This window comes from Arvicanthis niloticus, chromosome X (assembly GCF_011762505.2).
Source record: "Arvicanthis niloticus isolate mArvNil1 chromosome X, mArvNil1.pat.X, whole genome shotgun sequence".
Lineage (NCBI taxonomy): Eukaryota > Metazoa > Chordata > Mammalia > Rodentia > Muridae > Arvicanthis > Arvicanthis niloticus.
The window spans coordinates 99,756,366-99,781,422 of NC_047679.1; the positions used below are offsets into that span (position 1 = coordinate 99,756,366).

General features: G+C 41.0%; 1 protein-coding gene across 4 annotated transcripts in view; it reads right to left on the bottom strand.

Moving 5' to 3' along the window:
* The window catches only part of Cul4b (cullin 4B), a 91,222-nt gene that overhangs the window by 19,480 nt on the left and 46,685 nt on the right, over positions 1-25,057 (bottom strand). For 2 of the 4 annotated variants that reach the window (XM_034486129.2, XM_076918229.1), the window contains exons 3-6: positions 15,259-15,333; positions 7,056-7,229; positions 5,801-6,337; positions 3,734-3,849 (exon numbers count right to left, since the gene is read on the bottom strand). In XM_034486129.2, the coding sequence (XP_034342020.1) occupies positions 3,734-3,849; positions 5,801-6,337; positions 7,056-7,229; positions 15,259-15,319 (888 nt within the window). In that variant the 5' untranslated portion in view covers positions 15,320-15,333. Of the gene's footprint in view, positions 1-3,733; positions 3,850-5,800; positions 6,338-6,997; positions 7,230-15,258; positions 15,334-19,215; positions 19,861-25,057 lie in introns of those variants that run through there. The other 2 variants (XM_034486130.3, XM_076918230.1) reach the window with 2 other exon arrangements.

Below are 25,057 nucleotides of genomic sequence, written 5' to 3' on the forward strand. Positions count from 1 at the left end.
TCATAAAACAGTTCTTGACACATCTATTATCTTCTCCCACAAGATAACACATTTTCTGTTACTCTTCAACTGGGTACCACTTCTTCCAAATAAGGTTAACTCCTTTCATGGTCAAATTTGCCTAATGCTCCCACCCATCACACCTCACTGACTTGTCACGGTATCAATACTCTTACTTTTTATGTGTATCTGGTCTCCTTGATTTTGCTTAATGACAGAGTGATCATATAGTCATTATTTTTTAATACTTTGAGTTTTAAAGTCTGTGTGTATGTGATATTACATTACACCCTGCATAGTAGAATGAGAAACATGATCAGAAAACTAGAGTATGAACTAAGTGTTTTTATGGTCATAATCAGAGAGATAAAGCTCCCTACCATAGCCTTTAGGAGAGGGAAGTTAGGAAAAGTCTCCAAGTCTCCCAAAGACCCAGAGAGAAATGGATAGAATACTAATGAGAATAGTAAGAAACTGAAAACAAAGCTGAGTTTTACACATATCCTCATTTATGCTTAGCTGGAAGATGGTAGAGGACTTTTCAAGTGGGCTAGGACTAAGAGCTCAGTGGCATACTGTTTGCTTAGCATGTATGAGGCCCTGGGTTCACACCTAACAACCTAAAAGATGGAGTGTAAACACAGGGTCTTAAAGCTTTTCAAGACAGGCATAAAATACAAACATTTAGCAAGCTTTTAACCCTTATTCCTCCAAATCCCAGGTCCTACCCTCCAAAACCCATTTATCACATTAAAAACACAAAACAACATGCCCTAACAACTTATTTGGAAAAATATAAATACTAAAAGGAATGTAAATGTTTCATTAACAAAAAAAAGTGTGCTCATGCCTGTAATCCTACATTGAAACAAGAAGGCTTTCATGAGTTCAAGACCATGAGAGTTCTATGCCAGCCTGGGTATCTCAAAAAAATCAAATTTCAAAAATCAAAACAGGGCTGGAGAGATGTACTTCTTATTCTTGCACAGGACCCAGGTTTCATTTGGAGCATTCAGAAGACTACTATCTATAATTACAGTTCCAAGGGGATCTAATGCTTGCTTCTGGAGTCTAAGGACATTGTACACATGTAGTACACAGATAAACATGCAGACAAAATACCCAAATATATTAAATTATATAAATATAATTATAAATATTACATATATAAATTTAATAAAATTTATATAAATATAAATTGTAATTAAAACAAATCTTAAAATACTACAAAATAAACATGAACAGGTGACAGCAGTTAAATTTTGAGACACTAATAGCTAGTTATCAAAACTGCTAAAAATTTTATTTGTTCTGCTATAACCAGACTGCTTAAGTAATCACAATTTACAATGATCATCTACTTACTGAGAGAGATACACAGCCTCATTTTAAAAGATTTTAAGGCTCTTCAGAAAGGAAATTTTAAAACTCAAGAACAATTATCATTTAAAGTACTGTTTTAAAAAGACATGTTAATCCCAGTACTTGGAAGGCAGAGGCAGATAGATTTCAGTGAGGCCAGTCTGGTCTACATGAGTTCGAGGACAGCTAGATATATACAATGATACCCCCTATCTCAGAAATAAAATAAAAATAAACTTAAAAAATAAGGTCAGGCAGTGGTGGTGCACACCTTTAACCCCAGCACTTGGGAGGCAGAGGCAGGCGGATTTCTGAGTTCGAGGCCAGCCTGGTCTACAGAGAGAGTTCCAGGACAGCCAGGGCTACACAGAGAAACCCTGTCTCGAAAAACCAAAAAGAAAAATAATAATAATTAAAAGACAGCCGAATGTGGTGGGGTACATACATACCTTTAATCCCAGCACTGGGGGGGGGTGCATACACAAAGCCAGACAGATGTCTTGTGATTTTGAGGCCAACCTACTCTAATTATAATATAATACAATATAATTGTGAATTCCAGGACAACCAGGGCTATATAAAGGAACCATCTCAAAAAAATGTAATTAATAAAAACAATACATGCTTACTGAAAACACAATGGCAGTAGTGTGCTCTTCTTCAGAAATTAAACTTATAGCAAAATAGTCTTTTTGAAATCAAGGAACATTTACAAAACAAGAATTAAAAACATAAAACAGGGCTAGAGAGATATCTCAGCGGTTATGAGCACTGACTTCTCTTCCAGAGGTCCTGAGTTCAATTCCCAGCAACCACATGGTGGCTCACAACCATCTGTAATGGAATCCGATGCCCTCTTCTGGTGTGTCTGGAGACAGCAAGAGTGTACTCATATACTAAACTAAATAAATAAATCTTTTTTTTAAAAAAGCTTCCTTTGTACAGATGCTTTTAAATTAAAAAAATGAAATTAAAATAAATTAAAAATGAGTCAGGTGCAGGGTGATGGTGGTGCATATCTTTAATCCTATCACTTTGGTGGCACACACAGTAAGTTATCTCTGATAGTTCGAGGCCAGCCTGGTCTACATAGTAAGTTTCAAGACAGCCATGACTACACAGAGAAACCATGTATCCAGAGGAAAAAGAAGAAAAGAATGAGGCAGGGCCAACAAGAAGGCTCATTAGGAAAAGGTGCTTGGCAACAAACATCACTATGTGAGTCTGATCTTGGGACATACAAGGTAGAAAAAGAGGCCAATTTCTGCATTTGTCCTCTGACTTCCACATGTGTGCTGCAACACAGATGTGAAAACACACACACTGTTTTCTCTCCCCTCTCTTTCATAAGCACACATGAAAATTTTTAAAATTAAGTTATTTAAAGGAGGGGATGGTGGCCAAGATGGGTCAGCAGGTAAAGATACTTACCGTCGAGCCTAATAACTTGTGTTCAATCCCTGGTACCCAAAAGGTAGGAGGAAAGAACGGACTCAGATAAATTGTCCTCTGACCTCCACACATGGCTTACCCACACACAGAACAAATAAACGTAATTAAAAAAAAATAAGGCAGAAAAAAAGGATGCAAGAATGTAAAGAGCTGCATGTCTTGAGGCCTTTCCTATAGGTGGGTGATAGAACTAAACAAGAATTGCCACAACAGAAATGACATCCCACAGAAAACATTTTTAGGATCTATGCTGTAACATTCCAGTCTAGGTCATACTGCTACTATACCAAAATATTAATAAGGCCTTATCAGAACTGTCCAATTATGTATCCCCAGTTCAAGTAATACTATGTGCTGTGATCATAAAATAGAAGGCACCATTTAACTCGTAAGTGACCAAAAAGTCTACTAAAGAATGTATTTCAGAGAGTTAAACCACAGGGGGCTGGAAACGGATAAGCAGTTAAGAGAACTCTTTCATGACCCATTTTTTAAAAGGATATTTTTTTTAGTAAGATGTTTATTTTATGTGAGTACACTGTTGCTATCTTTGGACACACCAGAAGAGGGCATCAGATCCCATTACAGATGGTTGTGAGCTACCGTGTGGTTGCTGGGAATTGAACTCAGGACCTCTCTCCAGAATAGCAGCCAGTGCTCTTAACCACTGAGCCATCTCTCCAGCCTCTTATGACCCAAATTTGATTCCTAGCACCCATGTCAAACAGCTCAAAACTGCCTATAATTCCAGCTATAGAGGGAACTGAAGCCTCTGGTCTCCAAGGACACTTGCACTCATATATGTGTACAAGTGTGTGCATGCACACACACAGACACACAAAAAAGTCAATCGTTAAAGAAAGCAAAATACGAATATATTCCATCTCGACTTATGTTAGTAAAATGTGGTTTTACATACCTGGTAGAGTTCTTCTAAATTGTACTTAATTGAAGTACTATTCTGAATGGCTTCCACTGCTTCTTTTAGCTTTTGCCATGTCTCATCTGTATAGTTTTCTGGTAATTTAGGCTTATCTAAATAATATGAAAAAACATAGAAAAATATTAAGGATATAGTAACTAAAGAACTATAAAATAAAACAGTACTATTTTAGGATCTTTTTAATACCTAAATGTTAAAGTAACCATGGTATTTAAAAGTTCAATATAAACAAATTTTAAAATGCCAAAATACTGTTACGTCACTTTGACACACCTATAAAAATTGAAGGTAAGTTTTACTCTCCTATAGATTGTATTGCTTCAAAAATAAAAATTCGGGAATGACATAAAAATAGCAGTTCTGATTGTGTTTTATCACGTGTAAAACAGAAGCTGACATGAATCTTGTAGGAAAGATTTAAAATACTGAGTATCCACTATGTGAAAAGTATTTTAAAAACTTCATAGAAATTGTCTTAACCACAGGGAATATTAGCAACCCTACTTTACAATTAAAGAAACTGAGCCTGGAACTCATTTGGTAAGCTTGCCCAAGGTCACCATAACTAGTCAATCCCAAAGCTGGGATTCCAATTCAGGTCTGTTTGACTCCCTAATGTATGCAGCAATCACAGAAACAGAGAACAGTTCTTAGTTTTAAAGGAACAGAATAAAATTTAAAACAAAACAAAACAAAAATGAACTAACACCTAAATGACTCCAGAATCTATGCAGCATTTTCAGAATGGAAAGAAATCTTAATCTAGACTTTAAACTTCACTCATCATCCATAAATTAAACAAATTAAAGATTTCAAAGGCCTTAATGCCTTCAGGAGAAAGAAAAATAAAGTCTCTGAAATCAATATTTTTTGAAAAACCCTTCTCTATTACATTGGTTATCTTTAAATGAAACAATGAATGAATAAATCTGTAAATACAGTTCATATTCACTTTAGAAAGCTGTACTAATGAATCAAAAAGGATGTAACACTTTTGAGAGCATGAGTATGAAAAGAGGGTCATATAAAAAAGAAAGGGTTAAAAATAAACAATACTATAACCCCCTGCTTGAGACAGGTAGCACATTGCTCTTTTTCACATCAACATATCAATTGCAAGCACAGAGTAATCAATTCTCTGCATGCTAATAAAACAAGGCACTCATATGATAAGCCTGCCTTAAGTTCATTCATTCACTAGCATCTAATTACCTGCAAAAGCTGAGGGTAAAAAAAATCAGAAAAACAGAAACACATTCAACAGATACGAACTTAACTCAAAATAATTTTAAATGCTGAATTTCTATTTTCACTGACGCATACATCACACTCCCAATCAGTAATTTCAAACACAACAGTATGCATAAATTTCCTAATATCTGCAGGTCAATACTTGAGAGCCCATTTTAGTGAGGAAAGATGGAGTTAACTGTTTCTATCTTTAGACTAGTGATAGAGTCACTACTTCTCTGTATAAACACAGCAGTTTTGATTTTCAGACCTTACCTTTGGAATGAATTGCAGAAACCCAGAAGATGTTTCACCAAACACTGCTAGTGTCACAAATACAGTACTCTACACTAAGAATCTAACCATAAATCTCATTTAAACATGAACCTGTCACCCATGCTACCTGCATTTTTAGGGACTGAAGTATGTGGCGTATAAAAATAAAAATCTCAGTCGTGCCAAGGCTCACTATGCATCTGAGATGGACCTCATTAGAAAACAAGTTTCTCACCAGTAAAATCTGTATCAACCATACTGTCATGTGGTAAGATCAGCAATCAGATAGAATGGGACAGACCTCAAAAACATTGCATGGAAACACTCAAGAGTATGCTTCACAGCAAGGACACAAACACCTCAGGAACAAACTAAAAGAACCCTCCACCAAAAATAGGACCTCCCTTCCACTCATTGATCACACATTAAACATCAGGCGACCTCTATACTGTTCAATATATTAACATTAACAGCACACATGTGACTGCTCAAGTGTCAAATTCTTAGTAGGTGATTATGGATTTGGGCCTTGGTTACCTTTAAAGTTCTTGATCACTAACTTCTTAGCTGAGCCAGGCTTGCTGTTAGCAAAGCTAGAGACCGTGGTGGTAGAAGATTTAGCCAGGCCGTTTGCATGGTGCACTGATGCCACAGAAGAAATTAACATACTCTTAGTTTTAAGTTGCTGCTGCTGCTGTGAGGTTGCAGCAGTTGGCGATGATGAAGATGAAGATTCCTCAGCCATTTTCGTATCAAACCCTACCAACTCCAGGGTGTCTTCAAAACGCAGCTTCTTCTGTATAGGTACGTGGCTGGAACTGGCCACTGGAACCCCGAGGCAGAAGGACGAGGTTGAAGGGGATGCTGAATCTCTGGGTTGTGGAGGGGTGGAAGAGGAAGAGGTGGAATCAAAGTCTTCTCTCTCGTTACTACTGTTACTGCTGCTACTGCTGCTGCTGTTTAACTTTCTCTTCTTGGCAGAGGTGGGCGGAGTGGTGCTGGTATTACCATCAGTGGCAGATCTGACCTCCTGAGCAGCAGCAGAAGCAGCAGAGGGATTGGGGGAAGAAAAACCTGTTGGAAACATGAAAATAGCGGGGTCAACAGGCAGAGGAGCATCAAAAGCCTACGTTTATGTGCCTGCCTGCTTGTAGGAGAGGTGGCAATGCTGGAGGGGGAAGGGAAGAAAGAGGAGAAACACAGAGGACGAAAAGGAAAGTGGGGGGGGGGCACGCCGGGGGAATGGGAGGGCTTGGGAAGGCGGATAGGCTGACACAGGCAGTGAACAGAACGGGTTGGGGGTGGCGAAGGAGGCAGACAGGTAAACAGCCCTGCCGTCCCCCTCCCCTGCTTTTCGTCCTCTCTTCCCCACTTTCTGCAGGAGCGACTCAGGGAGAGGAAGAAGCTTGCAGCTCCTCCTCCTTTTCTCCCTCTCTCAGGGAGGGGAGCTGCAGGGCTGGAGGGGGGAGGGGGAGTGAGCCAAAGCTTGTTATTGTCAATAGCACAAGAGGCTAAAGATGGCGCCACTTCCGGTCACGCGGCGCCCGTGGAGAGGCGGCGTCACCCTCGCGGAGTGGGGGGTGGAGAGGAGGACCCGAGCGGCCTGGGAGGCGGGGGCGCAGACTCACCGTGGGGCGGCTTGAAGCGCCCGGAACGCTCGCTCAGGGCAGCTCGCTAGGGCTCCCGTTCCCGCACCCCTTCCCTGCCGGCACCGTCCCCACCGGGCTCCCTCACCGTCAGCCACCCGTTCCTTAAGGGTCCCGCGGGGAGCTTCGCGCCACATTGCTCTTACCGGAAGTACCTGGGCAGACACTTTTCATAGCTCCCAGATCCTGAAGCCCCCGGGTCCGCCGGACTTGAGGTGGGGGGGCTGGGGGAGGGAACACGGGGGGTAAAAGAGGTGGATAGGGAGGGCGGGGCGGGCCTTGGCGACACCTTCGGCGCTCTTGATTGGAGGTTTCTGAACCTGCGGAGGGCGGGGAGATAGGGTTGGGGGGGGGCGGGAGAAGAAGCGGGAAGCCGCCGGTGAGGCAGAGTAGGTGGTGCGGGCTAGGGGCGGGGTAAGCTATCTAGGGAAAAGAGGAGGGTGGGAAGAAAAAGTAAGAGGAAGGGAAACTTTAAAGAGATGAAGGACTAATGAGGAAGTTGCAAGGCCAAGGGAGGAAGCCTAAATAAGAGGAAAACCTAAGCATGCCCACTGCTAGAGAGGACTATCACTACGTTCAGGGAGCGGAGAAGGCTTAGCTAGGAGTTTTTTACTCAGTGCAGCAACACAATCTCTCAGTTTTGTCTGTAACACAACATCCCACAGGGCCCGCATTTTGATTGCCTCAATAATAACAGCTGTAAATTCTGTTACCTTTCTACCAAGAGCATTTTCTAAGATTACTGGCAAAAGTAGAGGTACATTCGAAGGCCAAGTAGCCCCATCCAGCCCAATTTCAGGGTCCACTCCTCCTCCCACCCTATCAGTCAGAAACCAAACAAAGCTAAGACCCACTTCATTTACCAACTCTCAGTTTAGAGACACTGTTGGCAAAAGTCTGTTTCCCTACCAGTGTGTTCCATGAGACCAAGTTTTACATATGACTATTGATAAAAAAAATAACTCGGAATTTAGTTAAATTTTAGCAATAAACTCTGTAAAGTCTTTTTTTTTTTTTTTAAACTTAACCTTCGGGATGTTTTTTTAGACAGAGCACTGGCAAATACCTGTCATTCCAGTGCTCTGGAGGCTAAGGCTGGAGTAGAGCTAGTTTGAGGCCAGGCTGTGCTGCACACACTCAAAAACAACAAAAAAAATTAATCTTAGGACATTCTCAGCAGGAGAGACAAACTCAAAACTACAGTACCAACATACTGCTCAATTGTAACTGCAGACACAGTAAACAGCTTGTGTGGAAAGAGTGTGCACGCCGGATACCACCCCAGATAACGACCTCTGAAAAGGCATCGAGGGATAAAAACCCTCAAAACCAATTTCCCTAATATTCTTGTTTAAGCCTAGAAATGTCTGTGGAGAAATGCACAAATGAGAAAGTCAGGGTAAGATAAACACAATATATATCCTCAACAAATGGGAGGAGTGAGGAGACAGTACAGTCCTCCGCTGTGCAAGGTTTTTATCTAATTTTTTTATGTAAAGTGCAGTAAGACTAGCAGATAGGATGTCAGGTTAGAAGTATGGAAAATAACGCTTCAAAAGTGCCTTGTGATTCTATATGCTTGTAATCCCAGTATTTTGGAAGGAGAGACAGAAGGATTGCCAGTTTGAGTTCGAGACCAGCCTAGGCTACATAACAAGACCCTATAAAAATGTTTGTTACACCAAACTTTTAAGTCTACTATGTAAGAAATGGTAGATCGCAAGACTAAGCAAGCTAGGCTTTTGTAGTCAGATAATTGACAGGTTGTGGATAGAATAAAAGCAGCTTTGTAAAGTAAAGAAATAAGAACTTTGCAAATAAATCACATTTCTAGCGACTACTCCTCTATGTCCTAAAAAGCCCTTAACGTGCAAATTTTCCTGGAAAGTTGCCATTTTAAACTGGACACGTTGGCTCACACTTGTAATCCCAGCACTTAAGAGGCTGAGTCAGGAGGATTGCCTTGAGTTCAAAGCCAGAATAGACTCAAGAGACCCTATCTCGAAAAATAAAAACTATTCCACACCTTTGTCCTGGTAGTTGACCCTCATGCCAAAAAGCTCTAAAGAATTTAAGCTACTGGGCCATGAGGAAGAAAAACAACCATGAAAAGAAGAAAAACAGTAGGCCAGAGAGGTGACCTGGGGAAAGAATTTGTGTTTCAATACATCCTGCAGGGTTTGTTAAAGGTCACCCTTTCCCCAGAAAGGATAAACTGCCAGCAGGACCTCGAGGGAGTTGAGGAATCCCAGGAGCCCCACCCCCAGCAGCTGTGGACTGGGTGTGGTTAAGTGTCTCTGGCCAGATTTGAACTTATTTGGTAGCTCAGGTGGACTGTATTGCAATTCTGCCTCAGGCTTCCAAGCCAGCTTACTCATTGAATGACGTGCTTGTGGAAATTCTCCAAGAATTATTCCTGAGGTTTAGGGCAAAAATAACCTTTTCCTTAAAATGACTAATAATTATCTTTCTTTTGACATAACCTAATTTTGTGCCAGGTCAACCCTTATATATTTAGCATATTTTAATAAGGATATGGAATTTTAATAATTTTTATTTTTTGAAAAAATTGGATATTTTCTTTTATTTACATTTCAAATGTTAATTTTTTCTTAAGTGTACATTTTGTTGCACAACTTAAATAGCACTGTGTCATGAAAGGGCTGAATTTTGTTATTAGACCCTCAGACCAAAGAGAAAAAAATATGCCTTATGAAGTGTCTTTTGTATCAAAACTCAACTAACTGGGGATAGCTAAAATATTTCTACACACTCAAAACACTTGCCAACCAGAATTAAACACATTCTCAACATTAAAATACATTTTCACCTGGCAGTGGTGGTGCATGCCTTTAATCCCAGCACTTGGGAGGCAGAGGCAGACAGATTTCTGAGTTCGAGGCCAGCCTGGTCTACAGAGTGAGTTCCATGACAGTCAGATCTATAAAGAAAAACCTTGTCTTGAAAAACTAACTAACTAAATAAATAAATAAAATAAATAATACATTTCTCACTAAGGAGTGCACCTTTTATTTGAAGATCTCAGGAGGCAGAGGCAGCTCCAACTCTATGAGATCAAGACCAGCCTGATCTATACAGCAAATTCTAGGCTAGCCAGGGACATATATACAGCAGGCATTAACATGAACTTCTACATTTTGTTTTTAGTTATGAGGAAACCAGGATGGTCTACCCTGTGGCTCTCTACAGCCCCTCCCTACTCTTAGGACTCTGAATATCATGGCTTGATACGCCCCAAATAGGTTTTTAAAAGAATATTTATCAGTATGTATATGCACCTGAGTGTATGTATGTATTTATGGGTAACACATGTGTGTGTGCAAGAGCCTGCTGATATTAGAAGAGGCCATCAAATCCCCTGGGACTGTAGTTACATGTGGAGCCTTCATGTAGGTGCTAGGGAATCTAACTTAGGTACTCTTAATTCTCTGGGCCATCTCTCCATCCCCCTAAAATACATTTTAAGGTTGAATTCACTGAACTCACAGTAGTCAAGATGTGTAACACAGAAAAACATACAAATGCTGGGCAGTGGTGGCGCACACCTTTAGTCCCAACACTCAGGAGGCAGAGGCAGGCAGATCTCTGAGTTTGAGGCCAGCCTGGTTTACAAAGCAAATTCCAGAACAGCCAATACCACACAGAGAAACCTTGTCTCAAAAAAAACCAAAAACAAAAACAAAAAAAAAAAAGCAAAGGGGGGGGAGGAAGAAGAAGAAGAGGAGGAGGAAAAAAGAAGTATGGCCAATAATATTAAACAAAACCAGTTTGGGCACTTGAAAACATGTTCCACATATAGAACCTTGTATCTTGGGAGTTCAACTCATTACCTCAGGAATCTCCACTGTACTTTACAGTGTTGTCAGATGAGGCACAATTATTATGGGTAGTTTTTTTTAAGCAACTTTCATTTATAAAAACAAATATATGCATACAGGAAAATATAAAGAAAAACTAAGCCAGGCAGTGGTGGTGCATACTTTTAATCCCAGCACTTGGGAGGCAGAGTCAGGCGGATTTCTGAGTTCGAGGCCAGCCTGGTCTACAGAGTGAGTTCCAGGGCAGCCAGGGCTACACAGAAAAACCCTGTCTCAAAAAAAAAAAAAAAAAAAGAAAAGAAAAACTAGTTTTTTTCTCTTGTTCATTCCCTTATTTATTTCTATTCTTGTATTATGTAATTCTATGTAGTACATACATTATGTAAATATATATATAATTTTGTTTGTTTTTTTGTTAGGTTTGTTGGTTTTTGTGAAATAAGATGGTCTCACTTTGTAAACCAGGTTAGTCTTGAATTCAGAGCCATTAGCCAGCCTCAGCCTCCTGCAGCTGGGATTATAGCCACTACCCCTGGATGTCTCCCTTTTTTGATTATAGAGGTTCTCCAGGATACTTGGTTTTACACCCTCTTCAGACAAATCATAGCAGATTTTGCTATTAGACAGACAGTTCTAGTTTTGTTACAGTGCATGTGGGATTATCCTTGAAAATAGGAGGCTGCATGTGCTGGAGAAAGCAGAATGTCCCTAAAGCAAGTATTAAGAATATGTGAGATACAGAAAAGTGTTTAAAGTTAGGAATTACTATGGTGAGTTGCATTGATGTCTTCTCCTGCACTTCCAGTTTCAGGCTTAAGAATTCAGAGTCAAGCTGAATGATAGGGATTGTAACCAAGGACTCATGCCAAATGTTTGTATGCTGTCCCTTTAAGTTACCCAGCTTGGTAGACACCTTGTTACCCTAAAGTTCAAGGGCTTGCATGGTAACAGTACACATGCAGCTAACTTCTTCTGCAAGACAGCTGGATAGAAACTCTATGAGAGATAGAAGAGTACACATTTTGAAGTTGATGTTTTGTGATTATAAACATTCAAATATAAATTTCTACCCCAAATTGCAGGAGGATCTTGCGATTGAGGCCAGTCTAGGCTAAGCAGGTCCCCCAGCTCAAGAAGCATAGTGTAGAGATGAAGGAACACTTGAAGCTCTAGATTTTCAAATCAGAGGCAGAAGGATCAGGGAGTCCACAGCCAGCCTCAGCAATATAGAAAATTTCAAGTCAGCTTAGGCTATGTGATACTCTGCCCTAAAAGAAACCTAGAACCATAAGAATCAAAAGCACAAAGCCAATCGTGGTGGGGCATGACTTTAGTCCCAACTCAGGAAGCAGAGGCAAGTGGATCTCTGTGAGTTAGAGGCCAGCCTGGCCTACAGAATAAGCTCCAGCACAGATAAGGCTATTAAACAGAGAAACCTTATCTCAAAAAACCAATAAGAATAAAAATTACATAATTAACGACCACAATCCACTATTTCAGATAAAGCTCTTAAGAAGATAAATGTAATACATAAAAACAAGGACTGTGTACTTCAAATATTTGAACCTTTAGTCACTCAACTCAGTCGTAGCTGAGGACCACTGGAAATGTAGATTTAGGAACTGAAAGAACCAGGCCATTCTACCTGAGGATTTGATGTTGGGGATAGACTAGTCAAAGGTTAATTTTCCCTATGATGAAGCCAAACACGTGTTTACTATGGAGTTGCTGGGCCCCATTTATACTTCTGCTCACTTCATCAATGATTCTCACAATCCTCCACCCCCTGCTTTAATGTTTGCTCTTATAATGGGTTCAGTGGTTTTGTCTCACAAACAAGGCCAGTTTAAATTGAAATCAGCTATTACTCTGACTTCACAAAAGGATCACCTAGGGAGGTTTGTTTTTGTTTTTATTTTTTAAGTCTTGGGCTGGTAGAGCACTTGCCTAGCATGTATGAAGCCCTAGGTTTTATCCCTACTAGCACAAAAGAAATGCTCTGGCATGATGGACTATACCTCAGACTGAACCAAGCTACTTTTGTCTCTCTCTCTCTCTCTCTCTCTCTGTGTGTGTGTGTGTGTGTGTGTGTGTGTGTGTGTGTGTGTTGTCACAGCAATGAGAAGAGTGACTAACTAATATACAGACCAAGCTTTCATGTAGTTCAGTTCAGTTCAGGCCCCCGTGAAGAAGATTTGAATATAGCTAGAAATAGACATATCAACATATCAGCTGTAGAGTGTGGTATTTGAGTCTAGAGAATCAGCTAATTCCCTGATTGGACCTTCAACCAGAGGGAGATAGAAATCAGCTCCAGCTCCTCTTCCATCTCCTGGAAAAATCTAGATAAATTCTAAGCAAACCAACCATGCCTGAGAACCCATTAGGATATGGTCAGAGAGTACACAAAAACAACCCTTGCTCTCAAACTGTTCTCCATTGGCCTAGTAGGTGAAAGAGCCAATTACTCCTGGGCAGTCATGAGAGGTGCTGTGCTAGAGACACCTAGCCATGCCTAAGACGGACATAGAGACTGGTGAGAGAGAGGAAGTGGAGAAAGGAGTCAAAGATGAGAAATTGAAAGCCTAGCAGCTAGACAGCAAGAATGAAAAGAAGCAGAAACTATCAAGGAAGAATATAGGGAACACATTTAAACCCACAGAACACAAGATACAACAGGGTCAAAATATGAGAAGTTAGTAGGACACAGCTTTCCATCCTAACTAGAGTCTGGAGAGCAAAAGAGGGGAAACAAGGCCACATCTGTCACCAGTCTAAGCAATTCGTGGGTCTATTAGTGTAGAAACTTAAAATTAGTAAAAAGCTCTGATTTTGGTTTTAAACTCAAATATTAACTTCCCCCAGGGACACATCCTGAGAGAAGCACATTTCAGAAGCATTCCAGAGGAAGAAAGACCCAAGATAAGAGTTAGGCCTTAGCACAATAAAACCTGGGTAAACAGACTTAGCAACCAGGCCTGAGGAGGGAAACTGAGCCTGAGAACGGTGGTTGGAGTTTGGCCTTTATGGTTAATATTTAAGAAGTAATTATATAACTGCCTTTATGAGCCCCGTGAATATGGTATAAATACTGCCTTCAATTTTGGCTCAGGGTTCTTCTTGCCTTCATACAAGAGAACCCTGGTACCGGCTATTATCGATTCATCAATAAACCTCACGTTATTACAGTGCATCCTGTTCCTGAGTATCTCTGGGGGAGTGTGTCTCGTGTTATTAGATCTTTAGAATACAACATTAGCACTAACTCTTAGTCATAAATCCTACTTTCTGTTGAAGCTGTGGCCTTACTTGAGTCCAGTGGTTTAGGAATCAAGCTGAGAACTGCAAAGCAGGAAAAGGATAAAGACATCGAAAATAAGTGGACCTGTTAGAAGCAGAATGCTGTAATCCCAGCACTTGGGAGGCAGACGCAGGCGGATTTCTGAGTTCGAGGCCAGCCTGGTCTACAGAGTGAGTTCCAGGACAGCCAGGGCTACACAGAGAAACCCTGTCTCGAAAAACCAAAAAAAAAAAAAAAAAAAAAAAAAAAAAAAAAAAAAAAGCAGAATGCTGTGCTATTAATGTATCAGGAATTCAGATCAACAAAACCAACTTTTGGAAAACTATGACCAATAGGCCAATTCCAGCTCTTTGCCTGTCTGTGTAAATAAAATTTTGTAGGATCATGGTTATACTCATTCCGTTACATATTCTCCGTAGTTGTATTTGTGTTAAAACAGGGTTCATATTTGTGACAGAGACCATATGGCACACAGAGCCTAAATCATATCTAGTAACTTGAGATTAAAAATACTGATCCTGGCACTTGAATATACTAAGAGCTAAAAATAGATTTGAAAACTATTTGGTTGTACGACAAAAGAGAAGGTGATTTAAAGCACGCTGAGGATTTTTTTTTTTTTTTGCATTAGGGATGGATCCTTTTAAGGGCTGTGTATATCCATAATAAACACCTAAAACTTTAGGAGAATAAACACATATCTGAGAAGCAGAGGTAGGAGGATAGCAGGCATTGAGGCCAGCCTGAGATGTAGAACAAGCCCCTTTCTCAAAACAAATGTTATATTGTATTTAACCTGGAGAAGAGCAGAGCTTATCTAAGCACATTTGTTTTCAACACTGCATAACAACTAAAACAGTCTATAGTGAACATTCTGCAGGATATATTTGCAATTGAATCTGGTCAAATGAAAAGTATATTTAAATTTGTGAGATTATCATATAACCCTTCAGTTATATGTTGGTATATGACTCCATCTTCTGAGAATTGCTGATTGGCCCACACCCATACCAATGCAAACTTTAAAGTTCCAAAATGTTATGTGAATTAATTCTCAGTATAAAATAACTACTGCGTAAGTGTCCTCTTGATTGTTCTCCCATAATCCCAGGTCCCTCTGGGAAATGCTCTTTTGTTATCTTAATCATTCACTGTTTAGACACATGGGTACATCATGTAGCTGAGACTAGGTTTTGCTAGTTCACTCACTGTTATCTTCTGAGTTGGCGTCATTCTCTCTTCTTTCTCTAGACCTAGTTGAACGTGACATCCTCTCTTTGCTGGCTGTGAAAAAAATAGAAAACTCACTTGTAAGACAGTTTGAAGAAGATCCTCAAAGTGTGATGGACTAATCACACTGTCCCCTTTACTGCCTTTTCTTAAATGTTGGGGATGAACCTCAGGAACTCCTACATTACTATTCATATACTTAATTTTCTTTGCCTATTTAAAGCTAATTTGAAGAATAAAACATGTTTGATTTTTAACTATCTGAAATTGGAAGCACAAATCTAGCATGCAGTGCTTTGAGCACCTCCTGACTGGAATGCTAAAAATAAATAACTTAAATTAAATAACACCTCCCCACAAATCATCTATCTCTAGGGTCTGATAATTATGTTTCCCTGTGATAGACTAAGGAACAAGAGGATAGGAGGGAAATGAAGAGAGGAAGGGGAGGATGTAGTGAGAAATATAGAGGGTGTGGGACTACTAAGAAGGCAAGGGAGGGCAGAGAAGGAGAGAGGGTAGGAAGAAGAGAGGAGAGTAAAGAAGAGGAAATGTATGGGAGAGAGGGAGGAAGAAGACAAAGGAAGAAAAGGAAAGGGAGAAAGAAAAAAGGAAGATGGCTGGGAGAAAGGAGGGGTAGATGGGTGAGAGAGGATGATAAGAGGAGAGAGGGAATGGAAAGACAAGTGTGAGGGAGGGTGAAGAACAATAATAGGAGTGTGAGGGAAGGAGAAGAGAAGGGAGAATGGAAACTAGGGAGGAGGAAGATTGAGGGAGGAGGGGGATTGAGGGAGGGTAGGGAGGAGGGGGATTGAGGGAGGGTAGGGAGGAGGGGGATTGAGGGAGGAGAGTAAGGAGGAGGATGATTATGGAGGAGAGTAGGGAGGGGGGATAAGGAAGAGGGGGAGAGAGATTGAGGGAAGAAGAGAAGAAAGAGGGGGATTAAGAAGGGTAAAGGAGGAAGGAGACTGAGGAAGGGAATTAAGGAGAATGGTGAGGGAGGAATGTACTGAGGAGAATTCAGGAGGGTGAGGGAGGAGGGAATATTGAGGGAAGAGGGTACGGATGAAGGTTATTAAGAAGGGTGAGAAAAGAGGGAGATTTAGGGAGGAAGGAGAGGAATTGAGGGAGGAGTATGAGGAAAGGAGATGGAGAGGAGGGTGAGAGAGGTGGACTGGGAAGAGTAAAGAAGAGGAGGGGTTGAGGGAGGAGGTGGATTGGAGAAGGGCAGGGAGAAAAATAGGGATGAGCATGAGGGAGCTCGAGATAGACAGAGAGGATAATGGGCAGTGGAAGAGGATGGCAATGAAGGAGGGGCAAAGAGAAAGTTGGTGGGAGGAGGGGAAATGAGGGTGACTGAGGGGGAGGGGGGAAGTAAGAAGGTGGGGATGAAGGTTGTTGGAGGGATGAAGGGAGGGCAGGGAGGAGGGGTATGAGGATGAGAATGAAGGGGGTGGAGGACTGAGCTAGGGGTGAGGGAGAAGGGTGATGGGAGGATGATTGAAGGAGGGGATTGGAAGGAATGGTAAGGATAAGGAGGGGAAAGGAGAGGAAGAAGGGAGGTGGAGGAGGGAGGAAGAAGGAGGGGAGAAATAGAGTACCAGTGTGACAAGGGAGTAGACAGGGAGGAGGGTCTGGGACAGGGATGGGGGAATATGGAGAAGGGGAGGAGGAGGAAGATTAGGCCAGGAGTGGGTGTAGGTGTGCAGGTTATGAGGTAGAAAATCAAAAGAAGAGGTGAAGCGGGGAAAGGGTTGAAGTCGAGAGGTGGGGAGGATGAGGGCACAGGAAATGGTGGGAGAAAGGGAGGGAGAAAGGAAGGAGGGGGTAGGAGGCGGCCCTGGAAATGGGGACAGGTCAGGAATAAATGGAAGGCATTGAGAGAGATTCAGGGAGGTCCCTACTATTCTGACAGGGTTACTCACTGACTTGGAGCTCACTTATTAGGCTAGACAACCAGCTGCCTAGGAAGCTCCAGGGATCCTCTTGTCTCCACCTTCCCAAAGGAAGAGTTTAGGGAACAAGAATCCAAACTCAGATTCTCCCGTTCGGGTTTATAGAAACTGAAACCGAGCCGGGCGGTGGTGGTGCACGCCTTTTAATCCCAGCACTTGGGAGGCAGAGGCAGGTGGATTTCTGAGTTTGAGGCCAGCCTGGTCTACAGAGTGAGTTCCAGGACAGCCAGGGCTATACAGAGAAACCCTGTCTTGAAAAACAACAACAACAACAACAAAAAAAAAAAAAAAAAAAAAAAAAAAAAAAAAAAAAAAAAAAAAAAAAAAAAAAAAAAAAAAGAAAGAAAAAAAGAAAGAAACTGAAACCGAAACTGAAACCAAAACTACTTTCCTGATGGCGGCTTTTTTCTAATACCTCAAGCTTCCACAAGGGGTTTTTGACTGTACCAAGACACTGCTGTACTTGAGGGTCTTTCTGTGTTAACTGATTCTAACAAGTTTTGCCTTAACTTCTTCACATCACCTATAAGACTATGACTTCTAACATACCCCTTTAAAACATTTGGTGATATTTAGTACAAAGTGAGACTAAAGAGTTACCTCAAAATTAGGATCCACTAAAGAGGACCTAAATCTGGCCCAGCTTTCTAAAGAGGCCCCAAATCTGGCCCACCTTTCTAAAGAGGCCCCAAATCTGGCCCACCTTTCTAAAGAGTCCCCGAATCTGGCCCACCTTTCTAATTTATAAAGGAAACATTTTTCACTCTTTCAAGAAGATCTTTTAACTTACAGTCACCGGAGGATCAACAGAAACTTTGCTCTAACACTCAACGGAGCTCTCAAACCTTGAGGATCACAGAGACCTTCTCGAAGATGTCTGTCCTCACCTCACTGATAACACCAGAGTCACTTTATTTCTAACCCCACCCACCAACAGTAAGAACTTTCAGATAACTGACAGCAGATCTGACCAATCCTACAGGACCACGATGCTGAACAACAAAGGACTTGGGTGATGTCATAGCCAATCAAACTGAAGCTGGTCGCCTTGCTGAATGCGCAAGGCTATATCCCAGCATTCATGGGGAAGTTGATGCCCGAGAAAGCCTCCCTATGCTGTGGCCCAAGGCTGTTGAGTTTGAGGCCAGACTACGTGCACTACACCAGCTACACATACTCCTTGTCTCAAAAACCAAACCAAGCCGGGCGGTGGTGGCGCACGCCTTTTAATCCCAGCACTTGGGAGGCAGAGGCAGGCGGATTTCTGAGTTCGAGGCCAGCCTGGTCTACAGAGTGAGTTCCAGGACAGCCAGGGCTACACAGAGAAACCCTGTCTCGAAAAAACAAACAAACAAAAAAAAAAAAACCAAACCAAAAAAAAAAAAAAAAAAAAAAAAACCAGCACACATAAAAACTCTCAGCACAATGTGATAATTTGGTATAGTCCCAAAATTGCTCCAACAGGAATATCTCCAGGATACTAAGAAGTTCTGTGATTTCACGTTCCTAAACTGACAGATGAGATGAAGGGTGGCCTCTGTTAGCATTGGAAGAATAATAAAAGTTTTCACTCCCTGCTAGGTCTCTATTGATATAACACTAGGCTAGAGGGAACTGGAAATCAGACTCCTTAACAGGGTCTCTGAAGAGAGCTAAAATGGAGGAAGACGTAGCTGGGAGCTCAGACTTTCACGAATGGGAAGCTAGGACCCTCCAGCTCATCTACTAGTGGAGCGTGTCTAATGTTTCCATATATACATATATACTTTAAAGTGTGTGTGGGGGGGCGCGACAGTCATGAGATTCTGTTCATCTCATGTCTAACTTGTAGCCCACATCTAACTTGTTGAGACTGTTTTGTCAAGTGTTAGGACCCTGATTTGAATAAACTTAAGAAAAACATGAAGTCGATTGGTTTCTATATCCAGACAGGGCAAACCTCAATCCCAGCCAGGAACTCAAGTACTATCTTGTTTCTTACCCTCTTTCTTTATCTTTCATCTCAGCTTCTCTCTATATAGCTTTATTCTCTAGGAGTCCTTTATGGTAGATACAGCTGGGTTTCAGGCAGCCATTAGGTCCAAATTTACAGATCAGAAGCTGAAGAAAAAGGCTGGTGTGATTATGCATGCCAGAATGTGGGAAGCTGACATGGGAGGAGCTGCAGTTCAAGGTCAGCCTTGGCTACACAGGGGGACTACACAACACCTCCTTTCAAAGGGAACAAAAGAAATTCAAACACAAGACAAAAGGACTTTTCTGTTCTGATTTACAAAAATGCAAAGTTATATCTCTAGCTTGGGTCTCATCTCTATCCCTTGAAGTTGCTACTAGGTTTAACAGCATTTTGCTTGTTGTTTGGTTCGGTTTGGTTTAGTTTTTGGTTTTTAGAGACACAGTTTCTCTGTGTAGCCCTGGCTGTTGTGCAACTAGTTCTGTAGACCAGGCTAGCCTCAAACTCAGAGATCCACCTACCTCTGCCTCCGAAGTGCTGGAACTAATGGTATGTATCACCACTAGTGCCCAAGGTGCCTAACAGCATTTAATACTATGTTTAATACTGTGGCTAGTCCATCCTGGGATAGCTGCCTTGCTGTGAGGTGTAGGGTGAGCAAATTGCCTGCCTGAGCAGATTTTGAACTGTTAACTTTAAAAATTTAAATTGCACTTGTTAAGATTTTAAATGCAGCTGGGTGGTGGTGGTGGCGCACACCTTTAATCACAGCACTTGGGAGGCAGAGGCAGGCAGATTTCTGAGTTCTAGGCCAGCCTGGTCTACAGAGTGAGTTCCAGGACAGCCAGGGCTACACAGAGAAACCCTGTCTCGAAACACCCCCCCCCAAAAAAAAAAGATTTTAAATGCATATACTATCACTGCAAATAAGTACCTTTTCCTTCCTCGTTCTTTTATTTATTATTATTATTGCTGTTTGTTTACAGACCTGTTCTATGTAGCTTTAGCTGTCCTGGACTGTGACTTGTAGACCAGGCTGGCCATGAATTCTTGTGGATTTGCCTGCCTCTGCCTCCTGAGTGCTGGCATCAAAAGTGTGCACCACCCTGCCTGGATTCTTCATTCTTTTAAATGTGTGAATAGTTTATTTCATTTTATTTTCTTAGTGCACATCAATCTCTGTCACTCTTCTTCCTGGATTTTAAGGGAAACAACTTTTTCTTTTTTGGTATCTTTTTCTTTTTTCCAGTTTTGCTATCCTTGAACTTGTGATATTCCTGGCTCAGCCTCAGCCTCCTGACTGTAATTATAAGCATGTACCACCACTGCTAATTCGGGGAAATGCTATTGTTCACTTACTCGTTTTTAAATTTTTTACTTATTTATTGTATGTGCATTGGTGTTTTGTCTATATGTAGCTGTGAATGTCTTATGAAGGTATCTATGTGAAGGTGTCAAATCCTATGGAGCTGGAGTTAAGAGAGAGTTGTGAGCTACCACAACATTAAACAACCTTAAAGTGTGGCACACTTTAATCTCAGCACTTGGGAGGCAGAGGCAGGCGGATTTCTGAGTTCGAGGCCAGCCTGGTCTACAGAGTGAGTTCCAAGGCAGCCAGGACTACACAGAAAAACCCTGTCTCAAAAAACCAAAAAAAAAAAAATTCCTTTCTAGCCAGGCAGTAGTGGTGCATGCCTTTAATTCTGGCATACAGGAGGCAGAGGCAGAGGCAGGTATATCTCTGTAAGTTCGAGGCCAGCCTGGTCTACAAGGCAAGTCAAGGACAGCCAGGACTATACAGAGAAACCCTGGCCTGAAAAATTAAAACAAACAAATTTTTGTTTCCATTCTACTCAGAGCATTGTTTTGTTTTACTTTAAAATTTAAACTGGAGTTATGGCTCAATATTAGGACAAGGCTATGAAATACAAAAACCACACCCAAAACCACAAGGAAAAAGTTCCCTATTATTCATGCTTATTATTATTATGGTTTATGCTTATTATTCTAGTATTTGGAGGCTGACACTTCTGATTGAGCTTGCAGCTAAACTACATAGTGAAATCCAGTTTTGGAAAACAAATTAATAAACATAAATAAATGGAAAATGGGAAGACTGGTTTCCATGAAAGCAGGAGACAACTCTAAAATTAAAGCACTATTTATAAAGTTAGGTGACATAATGAGATTAGCTAGCACCACCAGTAAAGCATTCATCATAGCTGCTGACTACTTGAGTGTTTGGGGTTGGTTTTTTTGTTTTTTGTTTTTGGTTGGTTGGTTGGTTGGTTGGTTGGTTGGTTTTGGTCTTTCGAGACAGGGTTTCTCTATGTATCCTTGGCTGTCCTGGAATTTACTCTATAGACCAAACTGGCCTCAAACTCACAGAGATATGCTGATCTCTGCCTCCCAAGTTCCAGGCCCCTGAATGCTTTATGTATATTGTTCCAGCAAAAGCAGTTTATTACTTGTAGAAACTGAGCCAGAGACATTTGAATGCTCATTATACAACTGATCTTGTTTGTAAAAATTAATTGAACAGAACATTTATCATTTGTTCATTTCTTCATGTTATTTATCAAAAGTTTTAAAATAGACTAAAAAGCAAATATGTGAATATTGGAGAAGGGTTCATGAGGTTCCTTTCATCTTTCCCTGTGTAGCCATTGACAGTTACTATGCACTGGGAGAGAGATTTTCTTCAGTGGTATAGCAATTTGTAAGCTGCTCATGCTCCTGTGAATAACCTATCACTCATGCCCTTGTAAGCAATCCTCATTAAACTTACTAGGTCTGAGTCATAAAAAAGACATAAGACTGGGCATACTGCACACACCTTTAATCCCACCATCTAGGAGGAACAGGCCGAGGCAGGCAAATCTCTCTGAGTTTGAGGCTACCCTGGTCTATATTGTAAGCTCCAAGACAGCCAGAGCTATACAGTGAGACCCTGTCTCAAAAACAAAACAAAAACCAACCAGCCAAACAAACAAAAAAGACATGAACATAGATGAGGGAATGCTTAGTTGGAAAGAGAAGGGGGATCAGTAGGAATGGGAAGGAATGAATAGGAGATAAGGGAGTGGACACAATCAAAGTATATTACATAGTAATGTAGGAAAATACCATAGTGGAACCTATTAATATTTTATATGAATTACTTTTCATTCTTGTGGTAAAATGCCATGAATAAAAGTGCCTTATGGGCAGAGTGGTAGTGGTACAGGCCTTTAGTCCCAATAGGGTTTCTGTTGCTATGATAAAAACTATGACCAAAAGCAACTTGGGGAATAAAGTGTTTATTTCACCTTCCATTTCCAGGTAACAGTCTGTCACTGAGGGAATCAGAGCAGGAACTCAAGGCAGAAACCTGGAAGTGGGAACTAAAGCAGAAGCCATGGAGGATTGCTGCTCACTGGCTTGCTCCCCAATGGCTTGTTTAACTTGCTTAGCTGGCTTTTTATACAACCTAGGACTACCTTACTAAGGGTGGCACTATATCGCACCATCCCCAACCACTCCCCATGGACTAGGCCAACCAACATCAATCATTAATCAAGAAAATGACTTTACTATGGCAAGTCTGGATGGAGGCATTTTCTCATTTGAGGTTCCTCTTTCCTGATAACTCTGGCTCATGCCATGTTGACAGAAAACTAGACAACATATAGACTCTTGGCTTACACATGCACACACATGTGTACCCACATACACACACATATGAACACACACAGACACACACACACACACATGCTAAATATTATTCTCTGGATTACAGGACTATTTTAGAAAAACAACTAATATAACTAAATAAAGCATCTTGTCCATACCCATGGTTGAAATAGTAGCACAGTTGTTATAACAGTAACCAGATCCTTTCTGATTGGATTTAAGAGCATTCCTTAAGGAAACACATTTGTGGTACTGTAACCTAGTCAAGAATCCATGTTTAGGAAGCTCACAGATGCCAGAGGATAACCTACTGTTATTCTGCAAAATAGACATAGTTTTAAACTTTCTCTAAATTTATATGTGTCTACTCATAGATTAATTGAAATGCTTCCATAAAGTTATAACACTGTTAAATTTCAGAATCCTAGAGTTAAGTAAAAGACCTTCAAATGTTTCTAAAGGGAGAAGGTGTATGAGCTTTCATATAAAAGATCAGGCTGGAGTAAGCTCAACCTTGAACTTGTAAAAAACAAAAGTCAGTAAAGAGGAAAGACAATGGATCCATGCCTTAAAATTCATAGTAACTGTAATTTCCAACATAGAATTCTGTATTTATCCAATATATGGATTGAATGTTATTGTAGAATAAATGTGTTTTCTCTAACACACATTCTCAGGAAGTAACCAGAGGACATACTCCACTAAACTTAGAGACTAAAACAAGAAAGAGGAAGATATGGTATCCAGGAAGTAGACACTCTGACTCAGTGTATTCACGTAGAAGGACAGAGGGCTCTAGGGGAAAAAGACAGTAACAGATAATTAGTTTAACTGTGTAAAAAGTGATAACGAACCAGGCATGGTAGCACATACTTTAGTTCCAGCACATAAGCGCAGAGGTAGGTTGATCTCTGTGAGTTTTAGTCCAGCTTGGGCCACATAGTAAGTTCCAAGAAGCTTGAGGTAAAGAATGATGAGACCTTATTTCAATGATTTGGAGGGAGTGAGGAAGGGAGGGAGGCAGGGAAGGAGGGAGGGAGGGAGAGAGAAAGGTGTTAACAGCCCAAAAATACCAATAATATTGATAAGAGAGAATGAAGAACCCAGTGTAAAACTAGCAAGAAGCCTTTAGACCCAGTAGTACTAGGAAAGTAGAGGTGGGTGAGTCTGTGTGAATTCAAGGCCAGCCTGGTCTACATATAGAGCTCCAGGACAACTAGAGTTACATAGTGAGATCCTGTTTCAAAAAAACCAATAAGTAAATAAAAACCTACAAGAGGAAATTGTTTGACCAAATTGAGATAAAATAAAATCTCAGAATGAATGACCACAAAGAGCAAGAGATACCTGCATATAATTAAATAATTTCTTTTAGTCAGCCCTAAATGAGACATCTATTCTCTCCTGCAAGGCTCGGGGTCTGTCTCAGGAGGAAGAAACAATTTAAGAACCAGAAAGAGGAAGGGCTGGGAAACTCTGGATCTCTACCTTCTGCCCAGGACTCTTTATCTCCCAGCAAATGTGATGACCTGAATAAGATCTACATAAGACTGGATTTGTCACCATTCCTTCATGGGGGTGGGGAGCTCACAAAGCTCCATCCCTTTCTAAGGATTTATAGTTAACAGTTGCCCGTGGGAGTGGGCTCACTAGCCCAACCCTCCCTGAGGATCTATAAGCAGTTAATGGCTGCTGGAGAATGAGGAGAGATTGTCTTTAGTGGCATAGCCACTGGTAAGTTGATTGTGATCCTGTAAAGAACTCCTTACCCATGGTCTAGGTCTTGTAAATAAGATTAATTATACTCATTGGTTCACCAAACAAAATAGAAAAATAAAAAAAAAACACACCTGGAAGTAGAGGGACCAGCTGAGAAGAGGATGGGGTTAAGCAGGAGTAGAACAAGAGAGGGTAGTGGAGGATGAATATGCTCAAAATACATTGTATACCCAAATAAAAATAGCATAATGACATCTATTATTATGCATACAGAACATTAAAAAAAACAAATTCTATTCAGAAACAAAAGTCAGTTGGTGACCTCTGTTACCACCCAACCTGTCAATCCTCTCCTCAAGCTTCTCTGAAGCTAAAACCTACAGTTAACAGTAACAAAAGGGAAGTGCTTGCTTCCAAATGTGACTAGTATGAGTGCAGTAGCCTAGAAGGACACAAACAGGGGCTAGGTAGATGGCTC